The sequence below is a fragment of the Adiantum capillus-veneris genome, chromosome 9 (genome assembly GCF_014529385.1).
Source record: "Adiantum capillus-veneris isolate H3 chromosome 9, ASM1452938v2, whole genome shotgun sequence".
NCBI classification, from domain to species: domain Eukaryota; kingdom Viridiplantae; phylum Streptophyta; class Polypodiopsida; order Polypodiales; family Pteridaceae; genus Adiantum; species Adiantum capillus-veneris.
Genome location: NC_140939.1, coordinates 92,894,113 through 92,909,567, shown reverse-complemented (window position 1 = coordinate 92,909,567; position 15,455 = coordinate 92,894,113). Strand labels below are relative to the sequence as shown.

The 15,455-nt window shown below is 45.8% G+C and overlaps 1 protein-coding gene across 3 annotated transcripts; it reads right to left on the bottom strand.

The window, feature by feature from the left end:
* Positions 1-8,509: 8,509 nt before the first annotated feature.
* LOC147450816 (uncharacterized) lies at positions 8,510-14,229 on the bottom strand. Of its 3 annotated transcripts, XM_086520810.1 has the most exons (4): positions 13,730-14,229; positions 12,351-13,574; positions 11,768-11,998; positions 8,510-8,749 (listed from the first exon to the last, which is right to left on the bottom strand). In XM_086520810.1, exons 1-4 carry the CDS (start codon positions 13,967-13,969, stop codon positions 8,702-8,704), a joined length of 1,743 nt encoding a protein of 580 aa, XP_086376936.1. In that variant the 5' UTR covers positions 13,970-14,229; the 3' UTR covers positions 8,510-8,701. The 3 variants fall into 3 exon arrangements, with proteins under 3 accessions (XP_086376936.1, XP_086376938.1, XP_086376935.1); XM_086520812.1 differs by lacking the exon at positions 11,768-11,998; XM_086520809.1 differs by lacking the exon at positions 8,510-8,749 and having other exon boundaries at positions 9,669-11,998.
* Positions 14,230-15,455: the final 1,226 nt, after the last annotated feature.

Sequence of the window (15,455 nt, the reverse complement as noted above, 5' to 3'; positions counted from 1 at the left end):
GTGGCGTGCAAATATGCGTCATGAGTGAAAAGATGATGTTTATATATGATGCACCATCTAGGTCTAGAGGTAAGTAAGCCGGCACCCTGCCGAGCCAAGATGGCAAACAATGTAAGAGTGAAATGCATGGGCATTGTAAATGCGGTCAAAGTAAAAGAATTCAATACAGAAGTGGAAGTAAACATCTTTGTTATGCCACACAAAGGGGAGGGCTACCCCATCATTCTTGGGAGGCCTTGACTTATGGCTATGAAAGCTAAACAAAACTGGAGCACCGGAATGATTCAGATGAAGGACGCTAAAGGGAAGTCCATATTCTATGACATGAGGACTGGAAAGTAGCGCAACATGATCTTGGAGGATTTAGAAGATGAGTCCACCAACGACTATTCGTCTACCTCAGGAGAAGAGACGACCACCATCGATGAAAGTGACAGTAGAATCGAAGTGATGGGGGTCATTCTTAAAGACCCAAACAGATTGACACAATCTGAAACACCCCCGAAAAACCAAGAGGGATCATCAGGTATGCAGTCCTTGGAGGATGCAGGTAAGTTACAAAAAATGCTCTCAAATGAGTTAACCAATGAAGAAAGGAAGGAGTACATCTCCATGCTAGGTAACTTCACTACTTTGTTCATTGATGGCTATGATAAGATCACAGGAATTACAGTAGTGCAACACCACATAAAACTCAAGGAAGGCAGTAAACCTATGCTACAAAAGCTCAGAAGACTTGGAGTGATCCAACAAGAGGCACTGCTTAAAGAAGTGAGAAGTTTGCTACAAGCAAGTTTCATCTACCCTGTCGAAGACTCAGAATGGGTCTCCCCAGTAGTAGTCACACCAAAAAAAAAATGGTAAGTAGAGAGTCTATGTGGATTATAAACCTCTCAATGCAGCCACGAAGAGGGATCACTTTCCCCTCCCATTCCAGGATGAAATACTCAATGAAGTGGCGGGTCACGAACGATACACAGTGTGCGATGGCTACTCGGGATACTTCCAGATTAGCATTGCGGAGGAAGATCAGAAGAAGACAACCTTCATCACACCTTGGTGATGTTTTTCCTACAAAGTGATGCCGTTTGGCCTCACTAATGCCCCGGCCACTTTTCAACGCTATGTGACTTTTGTTTTCCAACCCTACTTTGGAACATCAATATGGGTTTCATAGATGATTTTTTCATCTATAGTTCACGAGCCCTTCATTTAAGCAAAGCCTACGATGTCGTAACCAGGCTACAAACCTTGGGTGGCGAGGTCAACGTGGATAAGTGTCACATTGGTGAAAGAAAAGTCACTCTCCTTGGCCATGTAATTTCAGCAAAAGGGATTGAGGCTGACCCTAGCAAGATTCAAGCCCTGGTATCTTTGTCGTCACCCACCAGCGCTAAGTAGCTGGTTTCTTTCCTTCAGAAGGTAAGATACTTAAGCAGGTTCATTCACTTGCTATCTCAAGTGGTCCTTCCCCTACAACAACTCACCCAGAGGGATGTCTTCTCATGGAGGGATGTCTTCTCATGGAGTGAAGAGAATGAGCAGCAGTTTACTGAGGTAAAGCAAATCCTAGCTAAGCTTCCCATTATTTCACCACCTAAGTGGGACGAGCCATTTTATGTGAACCCTACTGTGGGAAGTGATACACTCGGAGCCGTGCTAATGCAAAAGGATCCCCAAACTTCTTTCATGCGTCCTATTTACTTCTCTAGTCGTGTCATGACCGCGTCAGAAAAGGGATTTACCGAAGTAGAACACATGGTTTTGGCACTAATGTTTACTACCACAAAGTTCCGCTCATATCTCCTGCCTAGACCCTTTGTAATCCTGACAACGAAAGAGGTTTTCCCATATGTAATGCGACACATGGATGTTTCATCTAGGATCTCAAAGTGGTTAATTAGATTACAAGAGTTTGACTACACCATGCAAGTAGAAAACTTCACCAAGGCTAGTTTAGCGAGAATTCTCGCTCATCGCCATTATGAGAAGAAGCTGAAGTTCAACACAGGAGCAAAGGAAGAAACACCAATGGTAGAGAGTCCTAGGCTAGAAAGAGCTCACTCTCTTTTCTTTGACGGAGCATACAAGAGAACAATGGATCAGTCTGCAGCAGGCATAGTCATTTTCAATGAACAACAAGAAAGAATGTTCTCCATCAAGCAGTTATTACACTCCCACTCCAACAATGAAGCAGAATATGCAGCCATAATTCTTGGGTTGGAACAATGTATTTCACAAGGAATTCAGCGTCTAAATGTGTTTGGCGATGCTTTGCTTTTGATAAGGCAGATAAATGGCACTTGGGTTTGTAAGAAACAGGTTTTACTTGGTCAACTACACCAAGTTAAGCATCTTCTAAAGAAGTTTGAAGCAGTGAAGCTATTTCATGTCCCCATAGCAGAAAATCAGAAGGCAGATGCTCTAACCAAAGAAAGAATACAAAACGTTCCCGTAGGAGCCATCAAACTAAAGCTACCCCTCTTTCAAGGTAGTGATGCTATGCCTGATGTCGTCAGTTTTTTAGATACAGGAGAATGTCCGGAGGGATACACCAAAGGCTAGAAACAGTGGCTGGTAAGGAAGGCTACTAGGTATCGCCTTGTAAACAACCGCTCGTATTGTAAGGGAAAGGATCAAATTCTCAGGCGGGTGCCAACCTCCAGTGAGATCACAAAGGTAATTTCAAATTCCATGATGGCGTCTGTGGAGGTCATTTTGCTCTAGATATCACTAGTAGGAAGATTCTACAAGCAGGATACTCTTGGCCTAGCTTGAACAGGGATGTACACCATCGGTGTAAAACATGTAAGGCTTGTCAAGTGGCCAGTGATCGTACATTAACCTATGAGCCACAAACCCCTATCATCTCATATGGTCCATTTGAGAAATGGGGAATCGATGCAATCGGTCCTTTACCAAGGGCCCAATCAGGTAAACTGTACATCATAGTGGGTATAGACTACATGACTCAATGGGCAGAAGCAACAGCCACCACCCGCATTACAGCCCAAGAGGTAGCAAAGTTCATTTTTTAGCATATCTATTGCCGTTTTGGCACTCCTCTTGAGATAATATCAGATAGAGGACCAGGATTCAGAGGTGATTTGGTGGGAGAACTGATGACGAAGTTAGGCATCACACGTCGACATTCCACACCATACTATCCACAATGCAATGGTCTGGTAGAGACGTAAACAGAATGATTTGCAAAATCATCACAAAGCAGGTGAACAATCACACAGGGGACTGGGATAAACATCTCATGGCAGCTCTTTGGGCCTACAGAACAACGTTCCGAACATCACTAGGGTTTCACCCCTTTCCATCTAGTTTATGGGAAGGAGGCAATTGAGGTACAGATAGCCACCTTACGAGTTTTGGCCAGCCAAATACACCGTCCAATTGTAAATCTCAGAACCCATATCCTGGATCTGGAGAGACTCCAACTAGATAGGGAAGAAGCAATCAATCACTATGCAACACAGGCAGAATGGCGCCGGCTCACTTTCAATCAAGGGCTTAAAGAAAAGGGATTGGAAAAAGGTATGTTAGTGTTGAGATACGACAACAGATTCGACACCTGGAAGGACAAGAAATCTCAACGCAGATGGGAAGGGTCATTCATCATCAAGAAACGCTATGACAACGGCAGCTATAAGCTGATGGAAGCAGATGGGAGGATTCACAAGACTAGGGTCAATGGATGGAGACTGAAAAGATATTTTCTCAGGTTTCATCCAGAATTTATGCTAGACATTCCAGAAGAGGGAGAACCCTCTAACTCCACAACAAAAGATGCAGAGGAAGGACTAGAATCATGAATGCCTCTAGCCAGACGGGAGGGCTAATGATGGCCGGCTTTTGAAACCATGACCGTGAGAACCACACCCTAAGGAAGGGAAGGTTTATTAGCAAAGAAAAAAAAAACAAGCAAAGAAGGGTCTTTACCATTCACCATACCCCCCCCCCCCCCCCCCCCAAAGTTAACCACCGGTAGGGCGCCGCCAGCTCGGTCACAACCCTCCATTATCACCACAAGACGATCTCTCTCTCTCTCTCTCTCTCTCTCTCTCTCTCTCTCTCTCTCTCTCTCTCTCTCTCTCCCTCCCCTACTGCCCGGTCCCGCCCATATTCTCCCTCTCCTACTCTACCGCTGCATCATCCGGCCCAATAGGTGCCTTTGGTATCTCTATCCACACTCCAACCCCGGCAGGCCGTACCCCCACCTCCTCTCATCCTCACCCCCCCCCCCCCCTTTTTGGCGGACCATTAGCCTAAAACACCCCCCCCCCCCCCTTCCCCCTTATCTACACCTAGCTCTCTCCCTCTCTCTTAGAATTAGCTACGGCGGGCCTTGGGGCAAGTATCACCTCTCCTCCCCTCTATCTCTCTCTTCCCCCCTCTCCTCGCTTGGTGGGAACCACTCCCCCCCCCCCTTAACTCTCTCCCTCTCTCTTCCGCCCGTTGACTAAGCATAACCACCCCCCCCTTGCCTTGTCGTGCGCGCTCTCGCTGTCCCCGCCCTCCCGGGCCTCGCACTGTATAGTGCCGCCCGCGCGCATTCTCATCCACGCCCCCCAACCCCTATCCCCTCATCTCCCCCCCTCACCATCGCCCCCCCCCCCCCCACTCTCACTCTCTCGCGCGCCCTGTCTCGTCCGCACCCTGCCCGGCTCCACATCACCGCGAGCTCGCGCTCCCTACGTCAGTGTCGCAACCACACACTCACACACACACGCCCCCCCCCCCCCCCCCCCCCCCCCCCCCCCCCTCATCCCTTTTCACCATCTTCAACCCCCCCTCCCAACCTCTACGTCGTCTGCATCGCCAAAAACCGAAATGAGAAAAAAAATTAGAAATATATATATATATATATATATTGCATACATTCCTCCGTTCCCACGCACGCTTGCGCGCACATAGAAACACACACATACACTCACGCTTGCGCGCACATAGAAACACACACATACACACTCACGCATGCACACCCACATATACATATATATACACACATACCCACTCATACACCAATACGTACACACACGCATATATGCATTACAAATACAAAAAAACGAAGGATTCCACGACTACGACGACAACGAAAAAGGAGGAGGACTCAAAGTACGTGTCGCCAAAAACAAAAAGAGAAAATGCGTCGAAGGCATGCCCCAGCTGACCCCGAAAAGAAGTATGCTCTACACCGACGCACCAGCAACACACCATTCACCGAAAACACGCAACTACGATGCCAATTTCAATAATTGATAGGTTATTTTCATCATTTCTTCAGTTTTCATTCAAGCCATTATAAAATTCTCATTTTTTATAAATTTCCTCTCTCTAGGTGATGGCCACAAAGGCCCACCTAGAGATTCTCATCTTTTAATAACCTCCCAAAACAAAGCAAGGGTCAACCACACCGGGCCCACCACTTGCTTTGTCTCCCCGATTAATCTTACCCTAATCACACCGAGATTACCATAATCGAAGCAGCCAACACTTATAAATTATCACTGAGGGGTCACTATCGGGGGAGGGGGCCGTTCATGAGAAGCTAGCACGTGGTAGAGTGTAGTGGGAAGAGTTGACACTATCACCATCACGGAGGGGGAGGGGGCTTGTGTGTTGGTTGCCTTGGGAATTGCACCATGCGAGGAGAGCCATGTCCATCTCTTGTCTCCAATGATCGATGCACACATGTATGCACGCTCTTGATAACAAACTTCACAATTATTGAGTCGTCTTAGAGAGCGCACCAAGTAGGTTGCACCATCTTTTCTCCCTACCTCTCTACCACCACGGTGTGCCATTAGTAAATACTGCAGAAATAATTCTCCCTCACATCCCGAGGGTTTTCATCATTTGCAAATATCTCTCTCTCTCTCTCTCTCTCTCTCTCTCTCTCTCTCTCTCTCTCTCTCTCTCTCGTGTGTAAGTTTGCGGTGTTCATATCATCGTGGTTTGTGTCCTAGCCGCTCAAAGCTATGTGGTGCCTCCTGTTCGCTTTACCGTGAGACAGGCTCGAGGCACGCCATTCGGCCCCCTGCGTTTTAGAGGCCGTCGGGGTTCGGGGTTCGCTTTGCTCTTGTTCACCATGTTTATGTTGCTCCCATCGATTAAGTTCATCCGCTATGATCGCAAAGTAATCTCACAAAAGTGCTTCACCTAATTTCTTAATTCCGCTACTTTCAAAGTTCATAGGCCATTTCCATTACATTTGGTGTAATCTTGAAAATGTTGCTTGTGCAATGTTGCATGGAATGAAGCACCGGAGTTCACTATCGAAGAATTACTTTACCTGTCACATTGACCTCCCATGTTGGCTTATTGTCTTGAGACTCTGACTCCTTATTCTTTTTTGGACCAGTAATCCTTCTTGAAGTGGCCCTTCTTACTCCAGTTCCAACATTCAAGAAGAACTTTGTGTGTAACTTGCTCAGCCTTGAGCGATCACGACCCTTTTAGTTTTTGAACTTCTCCTTCGATCTTCCTCTCATTTCCATTGACAGTGCAACATTTGATGATTCACATGTGCTTCTCCTTCGTCTTTGCTCGCTTAGGATAACACCCACAACATCATCAAACTTCAGAGTCTTTGTGTGAGAGACATGATTACTTTACAGTCATCACAAGGTTGTCCCAACTATCCGGTAGAGACGATAGTATAAGGGCTCGCACTTCGTCGTGAAAATTGACCTTCATCGATTGAAGTTGACTTATGTTGGTGTTAAAGACGTTCAGGTGTTCTATAGTTGAACCATTCTCTCTCATTTTTAGATTGAACAAGTACTTCATGAGAAATACCTTTTAGGATGCCGATGATTTTTCCTAAAGGCCATCAAGTGACTTCATCAAGTCCTTTGTAGTGTTTATCTCCGTAACATTGAAGGCCACCGTTGACGCCAAGCTTAGCCGAATTGTTCCTAATGCCTTTCGGTCAAGAAAAATCAATGCTTCATATGCCATCGTTGCGAGCTTCTTTGCAAAACCACTTTGTGACAAATAAAGGTGCTTCTGATAGAGGTAGTCTTCAATTTGCATCTTGCGATGTTGGTAGTTTTCCTCAATCGTGAGCTTACCTTCCTCCGTCATTACTCCCACTCAGTTCCTTTTCTTGAGATACTTTAGCTACGAGCAAACCTCACTCTGATACTAGTTGTTGGGAAATAGGACGTAGCTAAGTAGATATTAGAGTAGTTTACTTAATATGGAGAGAGATAATTTTTTCACACAAGATTAAAGAGAGAGAAAAAGAAAGAGAGCACGATATACATGGTTCACTCAATGTGGGTTACATCCACGAAAAAGTAACCACTCAATGGCTTTACTATTTCAAATTAGAAGTAGGTTACAAAAGGATTATACCCTTAATAGAGTTTCCTCCCTGCTTCACTATCACCACCTCGCATACACCTTGTTTCATCAAATTCACAATGCACAACAATACATTTTGTGTGTAGAAGAGACCTCCTTTTATAAACCAAAAAGATCGCCCTCTCATGAGAGGCAACCGTATGTAGCTATCCTTGTGTAGACAAGTCCAAGTTGGACTTTCCAATGTGCCCATGTGTGACCGCTTTCGAGAAGACAAGTCGGCCTTGACATCGGCTACCTGCCATTGAATTCGACCACTAGCCATTGACCGTGACCACCGACCATCGACCATTGACTATCGACAACCGACCAACCGATCGATCATTTTTCAACCGTCGTCTGACCATAATATTCCAAGGAAAAAGAATATTTCGACGAAGATTGGGCATTTTTCGACGAGTGATTTCTCTTTACGCACGATGCCTTCTCCTCATAATTGAGACCTTACAAATATGCGTTTTTAATACTAGATATTACAAGAGGTAAATCACGCTCCATACTTAACAGGATTATTAATTGAACAAAGCTTGAACATGAAAACATATTGCAAAAAAAAAAAAATTTCAAAATATCAACAGATCAAAATGAACCCATCATTATGGAGAGAATTAATGTTCTAGCAAGGAAAAAGGTACCTAAAACTCCTATTCTTTGCACCCCCAATATACATTATACGCATTGCAATCCAATTAGAGTTTACTTGGTATACCATGAAGCCTCTAAACATAGATAATTCAAAGTTATTGCTCACTCTCCATTCATTAAACACTCTTTCAAAATATTTATTCTCCACATTTGAAAGAAATTGTATATACCTTATGGAAGAAATCTTGGTGCAGATAAGAGACACCTTTGGTGCAAATTTAGAAACACAATTTTCAAAATATAGCACTCCTTTTGTATATAGGCTTTGAAAGAGAAAGGAGTTCATGTTATAACCCAACATGTGTAAATGTAAACGCATGCTCATCTAGAGACCTACCCACAGAGAGAGAGAGAGAGAGAGAGAGAGAGAGAGAGAGAGAGAGAGATGCAAAGTAAACTCGGGCATGTGCAAATCCGGACACACACACACACACATAGCTAGAGACTGAAACTTAGGTTACATGTGAACAAATTGATCTTTGCACAAGGAAAAAAACATTCATTAGATACTGTTGTATCATTACACCCGATGAAGCAACCAAACTGTGTGTCAATAGCTAACTTTGTATCAACAACACAAGCAAAATACCAAAAGACGTGAATAGTAGACTGTGTATCAATATAAACCTTAGTGTCAATAGCAACCTCTGTGTAGCATACTTGCAGTCAACCAACCCTATAGCATTCCTTCCTCGCTCCCAAAAGCACGTCCTCTGATACGTCTCTGAAAACATAAAAGAAAGAAAGCCAAGCATGTTATTAACATAGAGAAAGAATGAAACACACAAATAAACCTGTGCACGTAAATATAGACCCAAGCACGCACAAATAAACTCAAGCATCTACAGGTAAACCCGGGCGCAAAGAGAGAGAGAGAGAGAGAGAGAGAGAATCCTCACATGACGTTCGTAGCCCTCACGTACTCTTCGCATCACAGCATGTCTTCCTCTTTGGCTTCTTGAGGATGGCTTACAAGCATGGGAGCAAAGAGTTAAGTAAAATGTAAACTAGGGTGAGCAATGTAAACCAAGGTGCGGCACGGGTAGGCAGTACAAGAATCATCAGGGGACCCACGAGGTAGTCATCGTCCATCACTTGGGAGTTGAGGTCTTCAATAGGCTTCACTGGTTTGGCAAGCTCGTGTATACAAAAACAAGAAAATAGCATACCGACCCCAAAGGCACTAGTAGCAATGTAAACCCAGGCCTACCTATCTCATATGTGCGGCTTTGGCAATGATCCTTTATGCAAGGACAACAAAGGGATGTCCTCATCACTCTTTGCATCTGTCACAAGAAGATTTAGAAATTTTCTCATGTAGGAAAATGGAGTCTTTTCGAGTGTTTTTCATACAATGAATAACATCATGAGCTTCTGCTCGAGAGGCACCTGATACCTAACTAAGTAGGTTTGGGGGCAAGGGACCCCCCCCCCCCCCCCACCCAACCGGGCTAGCGGTCCCCTGCCCCCAATCATACCTAGCTAGGTATGCCGCCAACCCCCTGCCCCCAATCATACCTAGCTAGGTATGCAGTGCCTCCCTCACAGAAGCTCATAATGTTGAGGTAAGTCGCAATGTGGGAATTATTGTCCCTCCAAGGAGGCTTGCAGTCATGCTTAGCCCTTGTCCTCCTTTCCATCTAGGGCTCCATGGGAGGCTTGTCATGCTTCATCTTTGTCCTCCTTTCACTTGGCGCTACCCCCACTTGTTCTTCTCCCTTCATGGCTTGATCTCGTCCCCGAAGATGCAGTGGCCCGACGTGTCTCCTCGAAAGCGCGTGCGCGCGCGCACACACGTACAGACTAGGAAATGGATAAGACCCTTAATCGGGCAGCAGATCCTTACCATGGTAACTACGCCAACAGGCTGCTCTCTGCTAGAAGATGTTATTAGCACCTTCCACGATACAGTGAACAAGTAAGGGGCTTGGCTTAAACAAAGATGCAGAGAGAGAGAGAGAGAGAGAGAGAGAGAGAGGCTTCATTCAACGAAGAGGCCTTTAGTCCCGAGGATCTACGCCTGTACTGAAGTGGCCGATTACGTCGAAGCTTATGCTGCAGGTAGCTCTTTCTTGCCACTATGGATTGCGCCCATCTGTGCTCATAATTGACCAGCACAGGCAAAACACAGCCAGCACCTCGTCACCCCGTACCCTGTAGTTTGAGGGACTTGAACCCACCCTTGCTACCAGAAGGATTTAAGAATTAACGAGCAGAACTGAGAAGGGATGCATCATCCCCACGGAGCTGGACTGGTAGTCTGGTAGGGCACTTATTGATCGTTTGAAGTGCAGGAGCACCAGGTACCTCTGCATTGTCGTCGTCATCAGTTCTATGAGGCAGGTTTACTTTGTTATGGTTCATGGATGTTCTGCTGGTTATCAAACCCTAACTATGCAGTGTCCGTTCTAAGTCTTGCATGTGATGTCTATGCTTTCTATCGCATCACGGTGGTCATGAAAGCACACAAGTTGAAAGCTCGTACGACTGCTCTAGGGATATCTGGCATTGTAGTGGCTTAGTGGTCGCAATGGCGAGCAGTCTCTTCAAGCATCAGCTCAAGTGTCTGCTTGAGGAGATTTTGAACGAATTGGAATGGGTATGAACGTCTACTTGAAGTGATTTCAAACGATTTGAAATGGGTTACCCACAGACCTGCAATTTGTGCAAATTAAACCATGGCTCTCTGAGTCACGGCACCCCTTAATGAAGCATTCATTAAGCCCAAACAGGAACCGTGGAATCCCAATCATGCAAGCCCGGACAGATCGGTGATTTATGCTACTCCTTTTAGTTGTCATGTTATTGTGGTGCAGCTCTTTGTAAATGGTGGCATGTTATTGCACAAGTGATGTTCAAATACGATGTTCAGTTGTGTTGTGTATGTGTATATTTGAGTACGTCCGGGCAACCGCAATGCAATCATCGTATCGAATGCACCAACATTGGCCTGCATGCACAATAGAGACATGGTGTCAAGTGCACCGTCTTTCTAATGCATAGAATGGTTGTGTGTGTGTGTGTGAGTGTGTGTGTGTGTGTGTGAGAGAGAGAGAGAGAGAGAGATGATTGAAATTGTTAGTGCATTAAAGAGGGAGATAAAGGGGAGAAGTTTTTAACATTGTAGGAACAATCCGAAGAGAGAGAGAGAGAGAGAGAGAGAGAGCTCACTTTTTGGGAACAATCTCTCCCAAAGGACCTCAGGGTTGACAAGAAATGCACACATATTCTGAGTTAGCCTTATATATATATAGCCAACACGAGTGCCAAAATTGATTTATACGACATACCATAGTTGGGGGATATAGTTGTAGTGGCTATCAAGCTTGTGCTTGCGAAGATGCACGACGAGCCATCTATCAACAGAAATGCCTATGTACACTTAAAGCTTTTCTCTGATCAGCTTATAAGAGGCTTCAAAAGAGATGGTTTTACCAAAAAGTGAGTTGAGGGAGGCCTCTACTTCTCAGTCAGCTATGGCTCCTTCAAGTCAGCCTCAATTGCAGAGTTCAAACACTTATGCATAGATTTGGGGCTTTCATGTGTATTGCTTGCGTGCATGGGTTGTGTTGTTGGTATTGTGGCAACAACAATGCAACCATAGAGCCGACCACATGGCTGACGTCTATGGCACAAGGATACAATCCTTGGTAGCTACAGGGTGTTTATTTTCCATATGACGAACAATATGTATCACGAAAGTGAAGGGATTTATTAGCTTAAAGATGCAGACATCCCCCACCTGAAGCTCATTTGTGCATGCAAATTCTCTCCAGCCTCTACTCATCACCATACCCCCATTAGCATTGCGGATGCAGTGTGCTGGCCATGAAAGCCTGCCACCGGCGGCTACTTCCTGTCTGCCCTCCATTATTGTCTTTGCACAAGCTTGCTCGGACATCAGCATAAAATTGAAACATGATTCTCTGTTTGTTTGCTTCATGAAATCTTTTACAAAGCTACGTGGTATACACTGCAATGCACATGTCCTCACATCAGTTTTAAGTATGCAACAGCTTTAAACAGTAGAAGCATAGATATTGCAGGTTTCTTGGAAAGCTTTGCCAACGCCCCACTTCCCCCCCCCCCCCCAAAGAAAGGACATCTTTCTGAATTTTTTTGAGTGAGAGAAAGAACACGCAAAGCACAGATTAAATCAAAATAGACAAAAAAAATACATGACTCGTAGCAAAATACACCAATACATATAGAAGAAGAAAACAGCTCACAAGCACATATGCATTTGCGCACGCACGTGCCCATGCATCTGCACTCATGCAATGCTCAAATGCTATTTTAGTTGGAGCTATCAGAGAAGAGCTTACCAATAGAAAGGGCGGTGTCACACTGGTGGTACACATTATCTTTGAGAAGGTGGGCTGCTGAGGGAAGCTATGATGTGCTCGGGCAAACTGCCGCTGGTTCTCCTTCAGCTCATGATCCTCTTTGAGCATTAATTTGTTTATCTTGGCCATGGCTGTCAATGCTGCCTTTCTTTCAACATATGTGTTTTCAAAAGACTTGACGCTAGGCTTTGTTATGCTACTGTTGGAGCTTTTCATATTATAACAGCTTGCTATCTTTGCCATCGCTTCGACTGCCGTCCTCCTTCTGACATAAGTGTTTCCGGGGGCGACAATATTGGCATTATTCTTGTGTTTTTCATGAGAAGAAGAGTCTACAGTTGGCTCATCTTTGGGGCTATGACACTTGCAATGCATTTCGCTTTTCTTGATTGAGTCCGTTTTCAGCGCGGGTTTGGTCAGCTTCTTGCTGGCCTCACCATACTTGTGCACGCTTGCAATTGGCTCTATTTCTTCATCGCTAGGCGTGGACACATCAGCCTTGAGATCCACACTTTTCATGCTATGCTCTGGCTTGCTCACAAATGAGTCTTCGCCTGCATTCTTGTGGCTTTTGACAGGAGAATCTACATCTGGCTCACTTTTGTTACTGCAAGTCTTGGCTCGCTTTTGTTCTCGGCCGTCACCAACCAAGCCCATGTTAGGTGTGTACATGTCTGCATGGCACTCAGTGTCTTTCTCGTCATGTTCGAACACATTCCTAATTAGCTTAGTATCTTCCTGAAGCATGGCACTGATCTCCATATTTTTCTCCGTAAGCTTCGGCTCACTTACCGTCGCAACCGGCAATTCCTCATCTTCCTTCACTGCATTCAGTGTCTTATGAAGGCTACCACACTCCACACTAGTGCTTACTTTCAGGCGCGTGTCTTTGTGCGGATGCAAGCTTAAAGACGGGTTTGGTCGAGGATTTATTGCAGGTATGACAGGACTTTGTTTGAAGATTTTCACGACAAAATGGCGATGTTTGCTGTGAGCTGAAGAGGTCATGAGTTGAAAGAGAAGGGCGTCTCCTCTGGCTAGGTCATGACCAGCAGCAAAGTCTTTCCAGCCTTGTGCTAATGTGCACTCTTTTGCCTGGTGTTTCACTTTGATGATCCACAGTCGTCGTCGACGCGGGCCTTCTAGTTCCACGTGACATACAGAATTTGAGATGTGGGCGTTCGCAAAGTTGAGAGGCACTTCCTGATAATGAACAAACGATGGCATGGACAGTGAATGTAACAAAATCTTAGCATCAAATGCATCATTTGGAATTTGCGCGCACACACATGCATGTAAAGGCCAAACAGGAAATATTGAAAATAGAGAGATCCAACAGAGAAGAAGTTCATGCTCACCATAGCTGATTTGTAGTAGGTGCTTTCCATTGAGACATCAACATACTTGAAGAAAAAGGGTATACTAAAGTTGGAGTTGCAAGCCGATGCACATTTTGGGCAGGCGTCGAAACGGTCATGCGACCACACTCGATGCACCTCATGGCACCGCACTATGCACGGAAGGCAAGTCCTGCATGGTTCATCAGAGTTTTCATCAAAGGGCCAAGGATCACCTCTCATTCTTGCAGTAAAAGCCATTGAGGAATGCTGTACTGTGTTGAGGATTTGGGTGTTTGTTGGGGTGTGTGTATGTGTGCGCGCGCGCGCGCTGTTTTTAATCTTGGTGTTGCGGGGCGGGGGGGTATCTTCTTCTTTGCAGAATGTAGGATTTTGCTACGACAGTGATTGGTGAACATGCAGGGTGTGGATGTGTATTGGATTAGCTGAATCTCTCTCTCTCTCTCACACACACACGAACTGTTGTACTCCTATGAGGTGCTCTTCTGGCCTAGGGTACCATGCAAGCGTAAAATCACGAAAATGCAGGACTCAGCGTCTATCTGAAACCAAGGTTAACTCATCTTAACTCTTCCTCAGCTTAAACCAAGGATACCGTAGAATTAAAAAGAATTAAAGTACCTCTTGAATAGTGGCATTGGGGCCAGTTTAAGAACGTTTAAACGTGGGATCGGCGGCCCTCGTCACTATATGTCACGGCTCCAGCTAGGGGGGGTCTATGGTGGGGAAGAGAAGCGGAAATCACAATGCAATCTCAGTCGTTCGTCGACTCGGTGAACTAGGGGTGAACTCGGGGCAAAAATGGCATCCCGAGTTCACTCCTAGTTCACCCCCCTCGTTCGACCCACCTCGCGGGATGTGGGTTGTGAGCCCGGGACGTCTCAATTGCCACATGAATGCCCTACCACCACGCTAGCGCGCGTCGATGCCCATGTTGGCACTGGCACATGATCACACCCTAGTTTACCCGCCCCTAGTTCACCCACCCCTAGTTTACCGGCCCCTAGTCACCCTTAATTCACCCCCAGTTCACTGCATGATCCGACGACCTAGATTAAAACCGCCTCGCCCCCCAAATTTGGGCCCTAGATCCCCTCTGAGCCAGAGCCGTGCCATATAGTGATGAGGGCGACAGCTAAGAACTGAGGTGCGAGTGATCTGAAGTGTCCCATGTCACACTCTAAAAAGTAAACTCGGCCCAAAATTGTACACTTGGACATTGTTGTTGACGGGACAGTTGAGGTGGAGGTTGGGGGAGGCTGACTCGGCCCAGAGGGATGCCGACTCAGGCACATCATAGTGGCCCGTGCGACTATGCAACGGGCCATGCAAGCCTCTGGGCAGTGCAAGTGTGGGAGGTGGCAGGAATGGGGAGAATCATGTGTATGCGGGTTTGGCTTGGGCAGCTGAGGTGCGATGGGGGGAATGTTGTCAGGCGAAGGGCCCAAACTCACATGCGATTTAGAGGTGTCATATTTAGCAGGCTAAGAGTCTATGTATAGCGAGGTTGGGTGGAGAATTGCATGTGCAGATACCCAGTGTCTTAGATTGGTGTCAGAGCTCGGAGGAGAGGGGAAGTAGGAACGGGAGAAGTGGAGGTCGTGGCCTTGCATGGCTATGCATGATCTTTCTAAAATTCTCTCTCTCTCTCTCTCTCTCTCTCTCTCTCTCTCTCTCTCTCTCTCACCTTATATGGGCGAGGTTCGATGTAGCAGCAACCGGCATG

Bases quoted from the DNA above. Each gene is read 5' to 3' on its own strand.
- LOC147450816 (XM_086520809.1), bottom strand. From the start codon at position 13,969: ATGGCTTTTACTGCAAGAATGAGAGGTGATCCTTGGCCCTTTGATGAA. The intron at 13,575-13,729 runs GTGAGCATGAAC...GTTCATTATCAG, and splicing joins CCTACTACAAATCAGCTATG to GAAGTGCCTCTCAACTTTGC. The intron at 11,999-12,350 runs GTAAGCTCTTCT...TGTGCATTGCAG, and splicing joins TGACACCGCCCTTTCTATTG to TGTATACCACGTAGCTTTGT.